This window comes from Sphaeramia orbicularis, chromosome 3 (assembly GCF_902148855.1).
Source record: "Sphaeramia orbicularis chromosome 3, fSphaOr1.1, whole genome shotgun sequence".
Taxonomy (NCBI): Eukaryota; Metazoa; Chordata; class Actinopteri; order Kurtiformes; family Apogonidae; genus Sphaeramia; species Sphaeramia orbicularis.
The window spans coordinates 16,285,593-16,306,773 of record NC_043959.1 but is presented as its reverse complement, the minus strand read 5'-3'; the positions used below and the strand labels follow the sequence as shown (position 1 = coordinate 16,306,773).

Here is a 21,181-nt window from a genome sequence, read left to right as displayed (position 1 = left end):
ACAGCCTAAAAAAATTATCCACTAGACAAAAAAATTATCTACTGCAAGAAAAAAAGAGAACAGCCCAAAAAAATTATCCACGAGATGAAAAAAATTATCTACTACAAGAAAAAAAAAAGAGAGAACAGCCCAAAAAAATTATCCACTATAAGGAAAAAAAAGGGGAGAACAGACTAAAAAAATTATCCACTAGACAAAAAAATTATCCACTATAAGAAAAAAAAGAGAACAGCCTAAAAAAATTATCCACTAGATGAAAACAAAAAATCCCCTATAAGAAAGAAAAGAGACCAGCCATAAAAATTATCCACTAAAAGAAAAAAAAAAAGAGAACAGGCAAAAAAAATTATCTACTAGCCCAAAAAATTATTCACTATAAGAAAAAAAAAAGAACAGGTGAAAAAAATTATCTACTATGAGAAAAAAAAGAGAGCAGCCCAAAAAAATACCCACTATAAGAAAAAAAAAACCATCATCCACCTTTTCAATTACGGGGGCGCTGTTTACCCGAAAGGTGCCTTGCTTTAAAATTAAGACCACCACAAAAAATAAAAGGATAGACTGAAAAATTTTAAGGCTTTCGGCTAATGTGGCTAATGCTAAGGAAGTACCCCACCGGAAGTGGAGGTCGTGCGCTAAAAAATAAAGTTATTTTAAAATATAGATATTTACATTAATATAGTTTGCAAAGCAGTTAAATGATTAAATACGGTTCCAGTGTCTGCTCAAGGTTAGGCATGGGCGTTAAATGGTTAAGGTTAGGGTTAGGGTATGGTTGGGGTTAGTTTTCAGTGGTAAATGGCCCTTGTGTGCACTGTGTGAAGGTTCGTTGCTAAGCTAATGCTAACGCGAAAAGTTGACGGCAACTTTGTGAACTACCAGTGCGAATAAACAATTGTGTGATTACGGTGTTGAATTGTTCAACTGCCTGACATTCAATATCATTTTTGATGAATATTCGCTACAAGAAGTTCTAAAATTATTTTATTTGAGAGGAGGAGAAGAGGAGCTTCCTGTGGAGCTCCACTATCATGGCATCGCCCATTTGTTGAGAGACAGTGAGTGCATATTGTGGCACCAACACCTGGTGCCGTGGCACCACGGTTGATGCCGCGAGGTGCCGTGGTACCTCGGCTGGTGCCGCGACGTACCGTGGTACCATGGCTCGGTGCCAACCACTTGCCGTGGCACCGCGGTGCCGCAGCTCGGTGCCAGGTACCCCAGCACGGCACCGCGTACCATGGCTCGGTACCACAGCTCAGCTCGTTGCCAGGTGCCGAGGCACTGTGGTACCACGGCACACATCTTTATCTCCACAAAATGTCCTTCTTGATCTAGTGTTAGTGAAGACACTCCGTTTGAGTTGAGGAGGAGAGGTCTACCTGCAAACAAATGGGCAATGCCATGATAGTGGAGCTCCACAGGAAGCTCCTCTTCTCCTCCTCTCAAAATAAAATAACACAAAGTTGCCGTCAACTTTTCGCGTTAGCATTAGCTTAGCAACGAACCTTCACACAGTGCACACAAGGGCCATTTACCACTGAAAACTAACCCCAACCATACCCTAACCCTAACCTTAACCATTTAACGCCCATGCCTAACCTTGAGCAGACACTGGAACCGCATTTAATCATTTAACTGCTTTGCAAACTATATTAATGTAAATATCTATATTTTAAAATAACTTTATTTTTTAGCGCACGACCTCCACTTCCGGTGGGGTACTTCCTTAGCATTAGCCACATTAGCCGAAAGCCTTAAAATTTTTCAGCCTATCCTTTTATTTTTAGTGGTGGTCTTAATTTTAAAGCAAGACACCTTTCGGGTAAACAGCGCCCCCGTAATTGAAAAGGTGGATGATGTTTTTTTTTTTTTCTTATAGTGGATATTTTTTTGGGCTGCTCTCTTTTTTTTCTCATAGTAGATAATTTTTTTCACCTGTTCTTTTTTTTTTCTTATAGTGAATAATTTTTTGGGCTAGTAGATAATTTTTTTTGCCTGTTCTCTTTTTTTTTTCTTTTAGTGGATAATTTTTTTGGCTGGTCTCTTTTTTTTCTTACAGGGGATTTTTTTTTTCATCTAGTGGATAATTTTTTTTAGGCTGTTCTCTTTTTTTTCTTACAGTGGATAATTTTTTTGGGGCTGTTCTCTTTTTTTCTTGTAGTAGATAATTTTTTTCATCTAGTGGATCATTTTTTTAGGCTGTTCTCTTTGTTTTCTTATAGTGGATAATTTTTTTGGGCTGTTCTCTGTTTTTTTCTTGTAGTCGATAATTTTTTTCATCTAATGGATAATTTTTTTAGGCTGTTCTCTGTTTTTTTCTTGTAGTAGCTAATTTTTTTCATCTAGTGGATAATTTTTGTAGGCTGTTCTCTTTTTTTTCTTATAGTGGATAATTTCTTTGGGCTGTTCTCTTTTTTTTCTTGTAGTAGATAATTTTTTTCATCTAGTGGATCATTTTTTTAGGCTGTTTTCTTTTTTTTCTTATAGTGGATAATTTTTTTGGGCTGTTCTCTTTTTTTTCTTGTAGTAGATAATTTTTTTCATCTAGTGGATAATTTTTTTAGGCTGTTCTCTTTTTTTTTTTTCTTGTAGTAGATAATTTTTTTTGTCTAGTGGATAATTTTTTGGCCTGTTGCACCTCTGGGCCACCGTACTGTCCTCACATCTGTCACTGTTTTTAAGCAAAACCTGCAACTAATTTTATCTGACTGTTGCACCTGTTCAACATTTGTCTCTTACATGTCTCACTGTTATTGTTGTAATGGACTTATTTATTAACTGTTTGTTTCTGTAATTGTTATGTCCACCAAGGAGGTTATGTTTTTGCCGGCATTGGTTTGTCTGTCTGTCCGTGTGCAAGATAACTCAAAAAGTTATGGACGGACTTGGATGAAAATTTCAGGAAATGTTGATACTGGCACAAGGAAAAAATGTTTAAATTTTGGTGGTGATCGGGGGGGGGGGGGGGGGGGGGGGGGGGGGGGGGGGTGTTTGGGGCACTGATCTGCCTTGCCGGGGGTTTGCGCTCTCCGAGTGCTTTTCTAGTTTAACCTTGTTTTTATCTTTAGCTCACCCCCACCCCTCAGGCTGCATTTGTAAATAAGAATCTGTTCTTAATTACTTGCCTGGGTAAATAAAGGTTAAATAAATAAATAAATATATATATATATATATATATATATTTTTTTTTTAAATCAGGCGACAGTGGAGGGGAGTGTCAGTGAACATGACGTGTGTTGATTTGTTTCTTCAGACTGACCCGTTAAACCGGTCCGACTTCAGTTGTGTCTGTGAAACCTGAGGAGTTTTCATGTTCAGTCTGTGAATGCCATCTATATTTGGCCCCGTGAGAAGAAAACCTGCTGGTTCTTAATAATTGGCACTTGGCTTTTCTTTGGCATGAAAATGAAGCATCAACCATTAGATAGATAGATAGATAGATAGATAGATAGATAGATAGATAGATAGATAGATAGATAGATAGATAGATAGATAGATAGATAGATAGATAGATAGATAGATAGATAGATAGATAGATAGATAGATAGATAGATAGATAGATAGATAGATAGATAGATAGATAGATAGATAGATGCATCAACCATTATATATAGACATATATATATATATATATTGTTACGCCCCGGCCTAGGGGTTCACCAGGGCGAACATAATAGGCTCAACTTTTGTCCCCTCCCAGCTCCCAAGCACACACGTCAGTCAAAAACTAAGATTTACAATATTTATTATCAGTATTTTGTTCAACTAAGGAAGGGTTAGGGGAGGGAGCGGCTAAAACAACAAACAAAATATCTTCTTTACAATTTACTAACTTACCTAACCAAAATAAATGCAGGAAATAAAATACAGAAAACTTACCTAACTACCTAACAAAAACAGAAGAAAAGGTGAAAACAAAAGAGCCGACCTCCCCTACCAGAAAAAGGTTCAATTTAACAAAACTATTTACAACTACAAACAATCAGATTTTTCCAGGATCGAAGACTGACGGTCACACACACGAACACAGGGTTGGGAGCTGACAGGAGGCAAGAGCGAGCGAGGACAGAAGTTCCAGGGCCATTTTTAAAGGCCTGGGCAATCATGATCCACCAATCAGCAACCTGCAATAGACAGACACAAAAGGGCACAGCACACCTACAGGACGGGGGAGAACACACACACTAAACAGAAAACACATACATATAAATAGATAAATTATGACCCAGGGTCATAACAATATATATATATATATATATATATATATATATATATATATATATATATATATATATATATATATATACACACACACACACATACACACACACACACACATATATATATATATATATGTGTGTGTGTGTGTGTGTGTGTGTATATATATGGGTGCTTCTCTGAAACTGGGTTTATTTTAGTATCTGTCACTTTTCCATCTTTTTAGACCCAATAATAAAAGGTAAATGTAGACATATTTCCCCCCAGGATGGACCTAATGATGACCTCAGATAAATGCACAAAAATTATACTCCTGCTCTGAGCCATCCCATAATTAATGAATTTTTAATCAAATATTGGGTCAAAAATAGGAACCAAATATGGACATAAAATCCTCCTAGGTGTTAGTGCATTAGATGTGAAAACGTGTGTAAATGGTCTTCTATAGACTATAAATAAAGACAGTGTGTTAAATGTGTCGATCCTAGTGTTTTTTCTAATCCACAAATGTGGGTTTTTCATCAGTCTCGGTCTCATTCCAGGTTTGGTGTGGAACCCATCATGTCCACTGGTGTTACATGTGGAACCGGAACATTTAAACACCAATAAATTGCAAGCGATTTTTCAACAGTGGTCATTTTTGTCAAACATTCTGCCTTGAATATTTACTACAATTCCCAAAACGTACCTGTGAGAGAATAAAGAGATATTTTTAAAAAATAGTTGTGTGTAATTTTCATGGCCTTTTGATCGTGTTACATGTGGATTTATGTTTTTAAAATAATGTAAAATAATATAAAAATGTGTTTTATCTGAAAAATATTTTCTCTTTTATCTCAATAAGTATTTATTTTTCAAATAGACCCAAAGTGCTTCCAAACCTGCTTCATAACATATGTCTACAGTGGGGTAAAAAGTCTTTAGTCAGCCACTGATTTTGCAAGTTCTCCTACTTAGAAAGATGAGAGAGGTCTGTAATTTTCATCAGAGGTACACTTCAACTATGAGAGACAAAATGAGAAAAAAAAAATCCAGGAAATCACATTGTAGGATTTTTAAAGAATTTATTTGTAAATTATGGTGGAAAATAAGTATTTGGTCACCCACAAACAAGCCAGATTTCTGTCTCTCACAGACCTGTAACGTCTTCTTTAAGAAGCTCTTCTGTCCTCCACTCGTTACCTGTATTAATGGCACCTGTTTGAACTGGTTCTCTGTATAAAAGACACCTGTCCACAGCCCCAAACAGTCAGACTCCAAACTCAACCATGGCCAAGACCAAAGAGCTGTCCAAGGACACCAGGAAGAAAACTGTAGACCTGCACCAGGCTGGGAAGAGTGCATCTACAACAGGCAAGCAGGTTGGTGTGAAGAAATCAACTGTGGGAGCAACTGTAAGAAAATGGAAGACATACAAGACCATTGATAATCTTCCTCGATCTGGAGCCCCATGCAAGATCTCATCCCGTGGGGTCAAAATGATCATGAGGACGGTGAGCAAAAATCCCAGAACTACACGGAGGGACCTGATGAATGACCTGCAGAGAGCAGGGACCAAAGTAACAAAGGCTACCATCAGTAACACACTACGCCCAGAGGGACTCAAATCCTGCAGCGCCAGGCGTGTCCCCCTGCTTAAGCCAGTACATGTCCAGGCCCGTCTGAAGTTTGATACAGAGCATAGGGATGATCCACAAGAGGATCTGGAGAATATCATGTGGTCAGATGAAACCAAAACAGAACTTTTTGGTAAAAACTCAACTCGTGTTTGGAGGAAGAAGAATGCTGAGTTGCATCCCAAGAACACCATACCTACTGTGAAGCATGGGGGTGGAAACCTCATGCTTTGGGGCTGTTTTTCTGCAAAGGGGACAGGACGACTGATCTGTGTTCAGGGAAGAATGAACGGGGCCATGTATGGTGAGATTTTAAGACAAAACCTCCTTCCATCAGTGAGAGCACTGAAGATGGAACGTGGCTGGGTCTTCCAGCATGACAATGATCCCAAACACACCGCTCGGGCAACGAAGGAGTGGCTCCATAAAAAGCATTTCAAGGTCCTGGAGTGGCCTAGCCAGTCTCCAGACCTCAACCCCATAGAAAATTTGTGGAGGGAGTAAAAAGTCCGTGTTGCCCAGCGACAGCCCCAAAACATCACTGCTCTAGAGGAGATCTGCAGGAGGAATGGGCCCAAATACCAGCTACAGTGTGTGCAAACCTGCTGAAGACTTACAGGAAACGTCTGACCTCTGTCATTGCCAACAAAGGTTATGTTTCAAAGTATTGAGTTGAACTTTTGTTATTGACCAAATACTTATTTTCCACCATAATTTACAAATAAATTCTTTAAAAATCCTACAATGTGATTTCCTGGATTTTTTTTTTTTTCTCATTTTGTCTCTCATAGTTGAAGTGTACCTCTGAAAATTACAGACCTCTGTCATCTTTCTTAAGTAGGAGAACTTGCAAAATCAGTGGCTGACTAAAGACTTTTTTGCCCCACTGTACATCTGGGTTGAATGTTGAACCCTCTGTCCTGTTTTTAGGACCAGTTTCAGAGAAGAACCCATATGTACTAGTTGTGTCCAAATTAACTTGTTAACTCAGCTGAATCCATCCTCCTGATGAATGTGATTATAAATGTTAACTCCATGAACCCATCTACAGCAGAATGGCTGAACATTACCTCCAACACATTTGGCTCAGTTTGTCCCAAACTAGTCTATAAAAGGTTAAAATTCTGAAAACAATTAAACTTTTAACAGTTTCAGAGCTGAAGCAATAAAAAAACAAAAAAAACAAACAAAAAAAAAAACAGGTCAAATATATTCATGTGTGATTCATTTAAAAGCAGATTTTTGTGTCTTTTTGGATCCACGGTGGTTCGGTCTTTGGACAGATTTAATAATGTCAGTTTTATTTATTCCTATTTTCCAAACGTGGTTTATAAATGTGCACTTTTTTATTCAAATGTCCAAACTGCAGGTTTTTTCCAGAACTTCCACAGACACTGTTAAACCCTTTGACAGATGTAATTTTTATTCTGAATATTTCCTTCAGATTTCTCAGTATTCAGTTTGTCGTCATCCAAAAGTCCCACTGACACTTCTGTAAAAAGGTGGGGCCACTTACCCCGAATTTTTCAATCTTAGCTCCACCCCCTTCCGTGAGTCTGAACCAATCAGGAACAGGTTCCATGTGGTTCATAAAGCCTCTGCCTCCCCGAGGATTCACACAAAGCAGCACAGCGCAACGCAGAGAAACACAGCAACACAGAGCAACACAGAAAAACACAGATCTACTGCACACAGCTGTGGACGCGCACGGACACGCAGGACTATGGTGGACCAGCTGACCTTCGCCAGGGAGAACCGGGAGCGGATCCAGGCCGTGGAGACGTCCTTCGGTCCGTCAGGGAAGGTTCTGTCCCGGCCGGACCGGGTCCTGGTGGGGGAAGGTCGGCTGTTGAAGCAGAGCCGCAGGGGTCCGCAGCCCAAAGTGTTCTTCCTGTTCAACGACCTGTTGGTTTACGGCAGCATCATCCTGAACGGACGGTGGCACAAGAAGCAGCAGGTCATCCCACTAGGTAACACACACACTGAAATACACACTTATACACACTAAAATACACACACAAGAAGCAGCAGGTCATCCCCATGGGTGGGAATGAATCTGTGTATTAGCCAGTAGGTAAATAGATGGAGTGATTGATTGATCGTTCATCATATTCTATAAAAGCGACAGAAAAAAAACACCGTCTGTTAAACGTTGACTCCTCCGAATCTAAGAAACACAGAGGCCCACAATACCACTATATATATATATATATGTGTATGTATGTATATATGTGTGTGTGTATATATATATATATATATATATATGTGTGTGTGTGTCCTCTCAGAGGGTTAAATGTGTCTGTCCTCTTTCCCTGTCCCTTTCAGAGGACATCCAGCTGGAGGACCTGGAGGACGGTGCTACCATGAGGAACCAGTGGCTGATCCGAACTCCACGGAAGTCCTTCTACGTCTCCGCTGCCTCCTATGAGGAGAAGAAGGCGTGGATGGAGCACATGGAGGAGTGTCGCTCCAGACTCCTGCAGAGCGGCGGACGCAGACCCAGCTCCGCCTTCGCCGTCACCTGGATCCCGGACCAGGCCTCGGACTGTTGCATGCGCTGCCACAGCAGGTTCAGCGTCACCCTACGACGTCATCACTGCAGGAAATGCGGCTTCGTGGTCTGTAACACATGTTCGAAGAAGCGGGCGGTGCTCCAACACATCCACCCCACCAAAGGGGTGAGGGTGTGCAAAGTGTGTCACTCAGGTCTGAAGATGGAGGAGGAGGAGGGAGATGGGGGGGAGACCCGAGTCAGGGGGGACAGCACCGGGAAGATGGGCTCAGATGAAGACGACCTGGACACGTCCAGTGTAGAGGAGGAGCTAGAGGAGGAGGAGGAGCACCACCCCAGCAGGTGGATGGACTCCTTCTCCCCTTACGTTTACCTTAAACCAGAGCATCTGAGGCCTTAGACCTGGACTGTGGACCCCCTCCTCTGGGCCCCCTCCTGTGGACCCTCTCCTCTGGGCCCCCTCCTGTGGACCCTCTCCTCTGGGCCCCGTCCTCTGGACCCACGGAGCAAAGACAGACATGGACCTGATGGAAGAGTCCAGTAGTGGACACACTGTGTTTACTGATCCTGTGGGACTGAGGTGGGACGTATTCAGATACTCAGAGACACTGAGTCCGTTTACATCCACACCAGTACTCTCATCAGTATGTGATGTCTGGAGTAATCAGATTACTATAGATCTTATAAACAGGATAATCTGATCAGATTTATCCAATAACAGCAGTAATCTGATTAGGATAAATCAGATTAACACACCTAGATTTATCCCCAATACTCTGATGTCTTCACACATGGAAACAGGTTCATCTGATTTATTTAGATTTTTTACATTTGAACATGTGGAAAAAAATAAATCTATATAAACTGAAGTTACGCAACGACACCGTGAGTCGAAGGAAAAAGGTAAACAAACAATGAAATGAAATGAAGGATAGCAGCGACATGTGACCTATTTTGTCGTCTTATTAGCTCCTCCCACATTAGGACAGCTAACACTGACACCGTAGGCGTTGCCATGGACAAGACACGACTGGAAATTTGGAAAAACACAGGAAGTGTACATCTGACATCATATCGTACGTACGAAAGAAATCCGATACTGGACTGAAACATGTAAACCAGAGAATATCGTATTTCTGAAGTGACTGTAAACGCATCAGATCTGATTCTTAATAGTTATTGGACGTTTATGGAAACATTGTGACATAATGTCAGAGGTCAGACTAGACTGTATTTAAGTCTGAGTTCAGTTATAATAATAATAATTATAATAATAATAATAATAACCAGTGTCTGTAACCTACTGTATGTTTGTACATGTGATAAATCTGCCTCATATTTAAAATGAACAATAAAGTTTTTACAGAAGAAGTTTAACCTGTGTGTGAATGTTGTTTTATTTGTATTTTATTTATGGGTTTATTTCAGACACATTATCCATTAGTTCATGTTCCTGTAAATGCCAGAATAATGGCAGGTTTTCATCTGCAGTGACTGGACAGATGTTCAATATTCAGTCTAAACTGGAACATAAGGTTATAAACAGGCACATTTTAAAAAGCATGAATTTAAAATATCTAAAAGAAGCTGGAAAAAAAAAGTACAATTAATAACACATCTAAGTAAGAAATGATTAAAATACACTTAAACATATTAAAGAAGACAACAGACTAAACTAAAACATGTCTAATGTTGGCAGCTTTAATTATGAAAGTTCCAGTTTTTTAGATGCATTTGAACTCGTTCTAAAATGTCACTTTTAAACTAAAATAGTTCAACTCATGTAAATATAACCTGAACAAATGCACACGTTCTTAGTGGAACCATGTCATCATAATATGACAGGAGGCTGTTTTTGTATTTACAGACTGAGTGGACGAGGACACGACAAAACTAGAGTTGATGACAGTGATGAACATGTGATGGAGTTGAACATACGCACAAGGAAAACAAACACAGGTCATTACTTAGAACAGTGTTTTTCAACCTTGGGGTCGGGACCCCACATGGGCTCGCTTGGAATTCAAATGGGGTTACCTGAAATTTCTAGTAATTGATAAGAATAAAAAAAAACTTACAGATAAAAAATATATGGGGAGTTGACAGAGACAATCACAGTACATAAAAGATGTGACAAACTGTGGTTGTGAAACTGAAGCACTGTGGTACTATTTATCTGTCAAACGTTCATTGTGGTCGGTTTCAGATGCTGCAGCTCTTTCATAATTCATAGTTTGAGTTCTTGTTTGTTCAGTATTAATTGTCAGCCTTGTAAATCCAAGCTGGACTGACTGTACATATCCTGACCAAGGAAAATCCAATTCTCCCTTTGCACAGTAATCTACACCTGGCTTTACTGCTTCTGTCCAGAAAAATATACATTATACAGACTAAATGTAGTCTAAAATTGACATTTATTTGCAACAAACTATTACATGATCAAAAAACAAATTAATTTTAACAAAAAAAAAAAAAAAAAAAAAAAAAAAAAAGGCTTCGTTTTGAATGTCTGGGGTCACCAGAAATTTGTGATGTTTAAAATGGGGTCAGGAGTGAAAAAAAAAGGTTGGGAACCACTGACTTAGAATAATTCCACTACAGGGTCAGTTTATCCACCTGCTGAATGAGGCTCTGCCCACAGCAGGTCTGAATGCACATGTCTGATTTTTGGCTAAATTGTGATATTTATATAAAATTTAGCAGCTGTGAGGAAAGGAAAGTTATCCAGATATCCTAAAAATATGACTCAGGTAATTGTAAGAGGAGGTACAACGGCATATTAGAACCACATATGAAAAAAAAACCCACTGTTACTATAAGAATAAAGTCGTAAAATATCAAGATAAAACACGTAATTTTACAAGAATAAAGTGGAATACAAAAAGAGTCATAATTTTACAAGAATAAAGTTGTGATTTAAAAACTGGTGGGAAAAATATCGTAATTTACTAGAATCCATCCATCCATCCATCCATTATCTTCCTCTTCTTCCGGGGCCGGGTTGCGGGGATAACAGTCTAAGCAGGGATGGCCAGACTTCCCTCTCCCCAGACTCCTCCTCCAGCTCTTCCGGGGGACCCCGAGACGTTCCCAGGCCAGCCGAGAGACAGTCTCTCCAACGTGTCCTGGGCCTTCCCCGAGGTCTCCTCCCGGTGGGACATGCTCGGACACCTCCCTAGGGAGGCGTCCAGAAGGCATCTGAAACAGACGCCCAAGCCACCTCAGCTGGCCCCTCTGGATGTGGAGGAGCAGCGGCTCTACTCCGAGCTCCTCCCTGGTGACTGAGCTCCTCACCCTATCCCTAAAGGTGCGCCCAGCCTGTTGAATCCAGGTGTTTCTTTTCTAACAGGGATCTGGGATCCAAAACAATAAGGACTAATGTCAGAATATAGTTTATATTATGGGATAAATATCAGTGCATTGGTTCGTTTGGGTTCAATTATTATCTTTGTTTCTAAAATGTCTTTTGTTTGGACCGAATTTATATCACTGCTGATTTTTTCCCTGTGACTATGTCTTTAAATGTTTTTCCTCTAAATTTATAAAATATTTTTCCTGCTCTATCTGTAAATAATTTTCTACCACAAATAACCATCTGCTTTATTCAGAAATAAATCCTGATAAAAAAGTGACTTTGAATGAAAACTATTAACTAGTATCACTGGAACAGCTAATGTTTCTTATTTGAATTTTCTTGTTAGGCCTGTTTGTTGCGTTACTAAGTTAGGTCTGACCCATGGGTTACACTGGGCTGCAGCACACTGGAGATGAGCTCCACCTGCTTAGGTCCACACCAAACCCCACCATCAACATCTAATCCATGATCTATTCTACAGTGGTCCTCGAAGTCTGGAGTCTACAGCAGGTTTGGACACACTTTTAAAATGACAAAGACTAAATAATCTATCACCAGTAAATGTAAATACATGTATCAGATGAAGTGACCTGGGTGACTGAAAGGCGCCACCAAATAAAATATTGTTGTTGTTGTTGTTGCAGTAATTTATACCAAGTTGGTGCTAAATCCATGTTCAGTTTAGTTAAAAGCTGTGGCACCTTAAGACCATAACCAATGTCATCAGGTTTGTTTTCTTCAACTTCTCACTAATTTCTTCTCACTGATGTCAGCAAGAACTGAACATTTAAGGATAAACACTAAACTGTGTGAAAGCCTATTCTGAGTTATCTGCAAAACAAAGACTTCAGATAAAACAGAAGGAAGTGAAGACTACGCAACTGGATGATTTCAAAAAGTTTGTGGTCTACTTTTCTCAAAGTTCCTCTTTATGTGATGAACCCATTTTCTCAGTAAATGAGGCTTGATATTTGGCCTTTTGCACAAAAAGAGAAGTTGAATCAATGTTGTAGAAGATGATGGTGTTTCCATGGTAACTATGGAGCCTCTGAACATCCAAATATGGTCATATGTGATGACCATGAAAAGATGAAGAACTGTATTTTACACCAATTATTGACATGGATTGATAGGATTAATGGATCAACAGGAATTAAACAGTTTAGATCAGTAGATGGTTTAGGTTAAAGGTGGACATTTGGGTCTTCAAGGGTTAAAGGTGGACGTTTGGGTCTGTAAGGGTTAAAGGTGGACGTTTGGGTCTTTAAGGGTTAAAGGTGGACGTTTGGGTCTTTAAGGGTTAAAGGTGGACGTTTGGGTCTGTAAGGGTTAAAGGTGGATGTTTGGGTCTTTAAGGGTTAAAGGTGGACGTTTGGGTCTGTAAGGGTTAAAGGTGGACGTTTGGGTCTGTAAGGGTTAAAGGTGGACATTTGGGTCTTTAAGGGTTAAAGGTGGATGTTTGGGTCTTTAAGGGTTAAAGGCGGATGCTTGGGTCTTTATCAGTTAAAGTTTCACCCCAAGCAGGAAATTCATGATTTTTTCCCTGTGACTGTAAAAGTATTTATTGACAGTCACTGTAATCAGGAACAAAAAACCCAAACAAATCATTCAGATCTGTCCAGGTTTACATGAGACAAAGAACCACAGATAAACTTCCTTAGCAGATGCAAAACAGATTTGTGAGCCTTTGCATTTATAAGAGATTCCCCTTAAACCTAACCCCAACCCTAACCCTAACCTAACCTAACCCCATACCAAACAGTGGGGGTGGGTCCACTGTTCCCCCACAGATGCCAAAAATTATGCATCTTGGAACATGACCAAAACATGTGCAGCAATGTGGGAGGAGCCTGTCTGCATCAGTCACATGTAGGGTCAATATCTGGTTTAATGTTGGACAATCTGTCTTTGGACCAATGAAGATGATGCACTACTGTAAACTGAGTCACAGAGTGTCTAAGGCAGACTGAGGAAGAGTAAATTAAATTGGAAAACTTTTTTTTTTTTTTTTTTAAATAATAATTGAATTCAGATTATGAAACTGTGTACAAAAAATGTGAAATTCAACCATGAAAATGTCAATTTATGAGATATAACTATTCATAAAAAGATTTTGGGAAATACAACTGTTCAGTATGTGATGGCATAGATTTACCTCCGTACTCTGTCGACATCTGGAAATAAGGACTTTTATGCTTAAAGGTAAACGACACTGGTTTCATAAAGTGTGGGGAAGATTTACACAATATTTGAGAATGATGATGATGTAACCTTTGAAACACCATGTTCATAAGTTGTTAATGTGTACTGCTGTTAAAAACTAAAAATCAATAAACATATTGGTTAAAAAATATATCTTACTTAGTTGGAGATCACATATGCACATAAAAAAACAGGGATGGTGGTCCAGGGACCTGAAGGTCCAGGGTCTACATGTCAGAGTGGATTTAAAACAAATATATCACACAACTACACACACATATATCAACTACGTATTGCACCAAAAACTCAAAACTTTTCTCTATTTGATTTATTTGATTGTTTTTATCATTATAATAATAACGATAAAAATAATCAAGGAAAGGTAAGACAAAGAAATAAAACTAAACCCCTTTAAATCTTCCTGTGGTTTTAGTACAGACCTGTTCTGACCCCTGGTGGTTGACTGATGTAAATGCACCTCAAAACTCTGATTATTACATTGAACCAACTGTTGGAGTTCAGGTGATAGTGTAGATACAAAAGGATTCATTTAATAGAACAATTTTAAATACATGAAGAAATAATTAAGAATAATTACCATATTTATTAATGCCTGAACTTTCATTTCTAACCTTAATTCCTAATCATTTAATTCCATCAGGTTTACTTTTCTTGTCTTGGACAGTTTGATGAATCCAGAACAGTTCCATTTGGACTCTTGAATGTCCAAAGAGGCCATGGTGGTTTTATGGAGGTGGGGCTTAACAGAACCACCTCCAAATCCTGTTTATTAAACACATAAAGAATTTGATTTGGATTGAGATTAAGGTTTGTACACTAATAAATAATAGAACACCATATTTGTTTGATTGATGCAACAGCATCTCCCATTTTACACAGCATCAGAACCAACCCAGCTGGGCCGTACCCTGGGGACACATTAATCCTAACCCGAACCCTAACTCTGGGGACACATTAACCCTAACCCGAACCCTAACCCTGGGGACACATGAACCCGAACCCTAACCCTGGGGACACATTAACCCGAACCCAAACCCTAACCCTGGGGACACATTAACCCGAACCCAAACCCTAACTCTGGGGACACATGAACCCGAACCCTAACCCTAAGTCTGGGGACACATGAACCCGAACCCTAACCCTGGGGACACATGAACCCGAACCCTAACCCTAACTCTGGGGACACATTAACCCTAACCCGAACCCTAACCCTGGGGACACATGAACCCGAACCCTAACCCTGGGGACACATTAACCCGAACCCAAACCCTAACTCTGGGGACACATTAACCCTAACCCGAACCCTAACCCTGGGGACACATTAACCCGAACCCGAACCCTAACTCTGGGGACACGTTAACCCTAACCCGAACCCTAACCCTGGGGACACATTAACCCGAACCCTAACCCTGGGGACACATTAACCCGAACCCTACCCCTGGGGACACATTAACCCTAACCCGAACCCTAACCCTGGGGACACATTAACCCAAACCCTAACCCTGGGGACACATTAACCCTAACCCGAACCCTAACTCTGGGGACACGTTAACCCGAACCCGAACCCTAACTCTGGGGACACATTAACCCTAACCCGAACCCTAACCCTGGGGACACATTAACCCTAACCTAATGAACCCTAGTCCTAATGAACCCTAGCTCTAACCCTAACTCTACTGTCTCTCAGTGTTTTGTGGACTCCTCCAGTGTTCATCTCTAAAGTCCACCCTTCACTGTCCAAACCCTTTGTCTTCGGTGGACCTCAGTCCCATATAGCCTCCTTTGGTATCGTCTCCAAATCCAACAACTACATCATTGTGACATGTGCTCTTAAACAAGAATCTTAATAATGAATTTGACATCTTGAACTATTTAGTGGTACCACAATAAAGGATAAATGTATTCACCAAATATTCTGCGGTGGTGAAATAAATAATTCAGTGTTAATGTCGATGTCGTCATCCATCGTCCTGTTGGTGTAAATTATACAGATGTAAACATGTGTCCTCTGATGTCTGTGTTCTGTAGGTTTGCTTGAGTGTTTGGGAACATGAAATCTGGTCCATGTTCCAAAATGACTCCAGAGGGTGGGGTGGGGGTGGGGGTGGGGGGGTTGGGGGCTTATTGGTGGTTGGTTGGTTATGAAATAAACAACAGGCCTCCAGTGTCAGACAATGCCTCTGTTGTTCATCACCAGTTGTTTCTTGTTCAGTGTTTCATTTGTCCTCCAACTGTATGTCCAACACATTACCTCCACCTCTGCTGTTTCCTCACGTCTGTCCAATTACACCCAGGATTTCCTAGAAATCTAAAAACCATTGAATGAATAACAGCTGTCTATGGTTTTATATGTTATCAGTGAGACACAGACAAATATATTTAAGTTAAATATATTCAAGTGTTCTTATTGTATTTAGGACAACGGGATAAAGTCTGTGAAAAAGATCAAAACCTGCTGTTCCATGAACATCTGTCAAGGCTGGTTCCAAACCCTTCAGTTCCACCTGGTTCCTGACGTTAAAATGTCCAACTTTAACACAGAACAAATAAATACATGGTTTATGTCTATAGGTGTGGTTGAACACTATCTGTGGAGACTGAAGTCCCACCCCTGCTGTCCCTGCTGCCCCCATGCTCTGTAAAGCTGACATCAATGACTTCCTACATTTTTTCACAGACAAGATCAGGGACATTAAACACAATATCCCACCACCCTCTGGCTGTCTGACCCGAGCTGATCCCCCTCTTCAAACTTGGTCCTCCTTCGACCCTGTGACACTGGAGGACATCTCGTCACTTTTATCTAAAACGAGACCCTCCTCCAACTCTGCAGACATCCTCCCCTATAAGCTTCTTGTTAGTGTCTTTGACACAATTGGACCATGGGTCACAAAGTTTTTTTTTAACTTGTCGCTCTCAACTGGTTTGTTTCCCAGCTCCTTCAAACAGGCCATCGTAGAACCAAAACCAAAGAAAACCAACTTGGACCCCACTGAACTCAAAAGCTACAGGCCAATATCAAAGCTCCCCCTACTGGCTAAAATCCTTGAGAAGGCAGTGTCTGAACAACTTACAGCTTTTCTGGAGACACACCAGATTTATGACACTTTTCAGTCTTGGGTTTAGACAACGCCACTCAACAGAAACCGCACTATTCAAAGTGTCTAGTGACATCCTGATGGTGGCCGACTCCGGGAAATCCACGGTCTTGGTCCTGCTAGATCTCTCCTCAGCCTTCGACACAGTGGACCATACCATAATGATTGAGAGACTGAGGGACCTGGTAGGGATGTCAGGTCCTGTGCTAGACTGGTTCTCCTCTTACCTGACCGGCAGAAGCTTCACTGTGTCAATAAACGTCAATAAACAACTTCCAATCTGACTCAGCGGATCTACTGTGTGGTGTGCCCCAAGGCTCTGTCCAGGGACCAGTCCTGTTCCTACTGTATGTCCTCCCGCTTGGCCACATTATCCGGCAGTCCAGTGATGTCTCCCATCATCTATTCGCAGATGACATCCAGATATACTGCTCCTTTAACTCCTCTGAGCCCCACAAACTGAGTTCCTTAATCAACTGCTTGTCAGAGCTGAAGCAGTGGCTAAATGATAACAGCCTCCAGCTGAACTCCAGCAAAACGGAGACCCTCATCATTGCCCCCGACAGTGCAATCCCAGGGATTAAACAACACCTCGGAGACCTGAGTTCTTTGGTAAAGACCAAACTGAGGAATCTGGATGTCATCTCTGACCAGGCCATGTCTTTAGAATTCTACTCCAAACACCTAGTCAAAAACTGTTTCTTCCAACTACGCAACATCTCCAAACTCAGATCTATGGTGTCCATCAAAGAGCTTGAGATGATTGTTCACACTTTTGTGTCTTCTGGCTTAGATTACTGTAACAGGCTGTTCACATGCTTAAACAAGAAGGAGCTGGCCCGTCTACAGTTTGTCCAGAACTCTGCTGCAAGGCTTCTGACCCGCACAAACAGGAGAACCCACATCACTCCCATTCTTAAATCACTCCACTGGCTCCCTGTTTTATATCATTTTCATTTCAAAATTCTGGTGCTAACTTTCCAGGCTCTACATGGCCAGGCCCCTGCATACATTGCTTCCCTGATCCAGCCCTACAGCTGGGCTCGTAGCCTGAGGTCTTCAGAACAGCACCTGCTGATGGTTCCACACACCTGTTTCAGCACACGTGGTGACAGGTCTTTTAAAGCTGTGGCACCACGTCTGTGGAACGACCTGCCTCTACACCTACGGTCCATGGACTATAGAGAGTTTTAAAAAACACCTCAAAACACTCCTGTTCAAACAGGCTTTTTAATTCCTCAAGTGACTCAGGGTCACCACAAACTGATTACACTTCATGTATTCATCATATTTTTAACTGTTTTTAATGGTATTTTATTGTGTTTTACGGGCATTCTAATTGTATTTTATTTGTACTGTTTTATTCATTTAACACAATGTAAAGTTGCTACTTTACAGTGTTACATGTACTCCATGTGTCTGCCCCCATCTCCCCCTCTCCCCCAGTCTCTATCGCTCTCTCTTTTCTCCTGCTTTACTCTCGCTCTTTAACCCCAACTGGTCAAGGCAGATGGCCATCCTTCAGGAGTCTGGGTCTGCTCGGGGTTTCTGCTGTTAAAGGGAAGTTTTTCCTCGCCACTGTCATCAATCACAAGTGTTTGCTCCTGGAGGATTCTCTTGGGTCTCTGTAAATTTGATTTGATTTGGATTTGATTTGATAAAGCACTTTGTGACTCTGTGAAAAGTGCTCTATAAATAAAATTTACTTACTTACTTACTTTTAGTGACTCCATCCAATGATGACACACAAAACCATTTCAGTTGTGTCATCATTCACACAAATGATATTAGTCAATTTAAAGGGTCATTTACAAACCAATAGTCAGTTTGTGGTAAAGAAAGTTAGTTTAGTTTACTGTTAAACAGGTCAGAGGGGCTGCACCTCCTCCTGCACCTCCACACAGCTCACCAGATAAAGACCATAAAGTACTAGAGGTTTAAGGGGCTTAGGCCTAACCCTAACCCTAACCCTAAACCTAACCCTGAACCTAAGCCCTAACCCTGACCTGATGCCAGGGTTAGGGTTCGGTTCTTGATGCCAGGGTTGGGGTTAGGTTCTCGACGCCAGGGTTGGGGTTAGGTTCTCGATACTAGGGTTAAGGTTAGGTTCTTGATACCAGGGTTAGGGTTAGGTTCTCGATGCCAGGGTTGGGGTTAGGTTCTTGATACTAGGGTTAAGGTTAGGTTCTCGATGCCAGGGTTAGGTTCTTGATGCCAGGGTTAGGGTTTGGTTCTTGATGCAGGGGTTAGGTTCTCGATGCCAGGGTTAGGGTTAGGTTCTCGATGCCAGGGTTAGGGTTAGGTTCTCGATGCCAGGGTTGGGGTTAGGTTCTCGATACTAGAGTTAAGGTTAGGTTCTTGATGCCAGGGTTAGGGTTAGGGTTAGGTTCTCGATGCCATGGTTGGGGTTAGGTTCTTGATACTAAGGTTAAGGTTAGGTTCTCGATGCCAGGGTTAGGGTTTGGTTCTCGATGCAGGGGTTAGGTTCTCGATGCCAGGGTTAGGGTTAGGTTCTCGATGCCAGGGCTAAGGTTCGGTTCTCGATGCCAGGGTTAGGGTTAAGTTCTGGATATCAGGCCCATGTAGGGAAATACCTACCTAATAGCCATTATTGCCAAATCCAGATCCAGCCTGTACCCAGAGAGGTGAGGGGGACATGTTTCAACAGAGTGATTCTTGATAAAGGAACCTCTTCATTTGACTAGAGACTGGAACACACCCACATCCAGGAACCACTAAACTGTTTTCAGCTGAGTTTGAGGAACTGCAGAGGTCACACCTGCTTATCTGACTGTTTTCACACTAATGGTTTACAAACATCCACATTTGGACAAATGGAAATGAAGGAAACTGTCCTTTATTATTGTCCATCATTTTCTGTTCAATCTACTGTCATGTGAGTCCATGCGGTTCTGATTGGTTCTGATTGGACTGTTAACAGATGGACAGTTCTTCTTGGGTTGGGCATGAGATTAATAAACTTCTCCAAATGTCAGATGATAAATCATGTTGAAGCTGTTAAACCTTTATTTAGTCCCAACAACTTCTGTTTTTCACTCAGAAATGGTGGTTTAATGGGTTAGGGTTAAGGTGGTTTAATGGGTTAGGGTTAAGGTGGTTTAATGGGTTAGGGTTAAGGTGGTTTAATGAGTTAGGGTTAAGGAGGTGCAATGGGTTAGGGTTATGGGTTAGGGTTAAGGTGGTTTAGTGGGTTAGGGTGGTTTAATGGGTTAGAATGGGTTAAGGTGGTTTAATGGGTTAGAGTTAAGGTGGTTTAATGGGTTAGGATTAAGGAGGTTCAATGGGTTAGGGTTATGGGTTAGGGTTAAGGTGATTTAATGGGTTAGGGTGGTTTAGTGGGTTAGGGTGGTTTAATGGGTTAGAATGGGTTAAGATGGCTTAATAGGTTAGGGTGGTTTAATGGGTTAGGGTGGGTGGTACCCTTGGTACCCTGATGTCCCAGGTGTGAAACCTTCTACTGTTGAAAACAGAGGACTGAACTTCATCCACTTCAGTCTTTACAGTCAGCTGATCCACTGTTTGTGGAAAACAGCCTTTATTGTTTTTATTTTGTTGCTCAGTGTCAGACTGAGGTCATGACCATCTGGTTGTGAAATGGTTCTTTCCGTGGGCTGATGATGAACTGTCCCTGGTTCAGTCGACTGGAACTGTATCCAAACCAGGAATGCTCTCCAATAGGGACTTCCTGAACCATCAGTTTTCTGTTCACCTATGATCAAAGGTTTGTACAGATGAAGTGAACACAGTTATAGACAACTGGAACATTCTGCACAAACATGATCAGAAATACCTGAATTAAACAAAAAAATCTGCAAATGGAACAAGTGAACATTATCTTGGTCAGATTTGTTGGAATCAGATTTTCCAGATCTATTGTCTATAAATCAGTTCTTAAATCTCACTGAAAAGTTCCTCTTTAGGTGATTCCGTCTTATTTTAAATGTGATGAGATATTTGGACTAGAAATGAGAACTAGAAGCACTCGGAGAGCGCAGACCTCCACCAAGGCTGATCAGTGGCCCCCCCCCCCGTGGGCCCCCCACACCAAGGAGGTTATGTTTTTGCCAGGGTTTGTTTGTCTGTCTGTCTGTCTGTCTGTCCGTTAGTGTGCAACATAACTCAAAAAGTTATGGAC

The 21,181-nt window shown here is 41.0% G+C and overlaps 1 protein-coding gene across 1 annotated transcript; it reads left to right on the top strand.

Annotated features, from left to right (window-relative positions):
- The first annotated feature begins 7,438 nt into the window (after nucleotides 1-7,438).
- Nucleotides 7,439-9,132, top strand: plekhf1 (pleckstrin homology domain containing, family F (with FYVE domain) member 1). The gene is made up of 2 exons (XM_030160999.1): nucleotides 7,439-7,807; nucleotides 8,163-9,132. Exons 1-2 carry the CDS (start codon nucleotides 7,561-7,563, stop codon nucleotides 8,747-8,749), a joined length of 834 nt encoding a protein of 277 aa, XP_030016859.1. The 5' UTR covers nucleotides 7,439-7,560; the 3' UTR covers nucleotides 8,750-9,132.
- Nucleotides 9,133-21,181: the final 12,049 nt, after the last annotated feature.

What these genes read in the sequence shown, in the direction of transcription:
- plekhf1 (XM_030160999.1), top strand. Translation starts at nt 7,561, where the DNA reads ATGGTGGACCAGCTGACCTTCGCCAGGGAGAACCGGGAGCGGATCCAG. An exon ending in GCAGCAGGTCATCCCACTAG is followed by an intron (nt 7,808 to 8,162) that starts GTAACACACACA and finishes TGTCCCTTTCAG; the next exon opens with AGGACATCCAGCTGGAGGAC.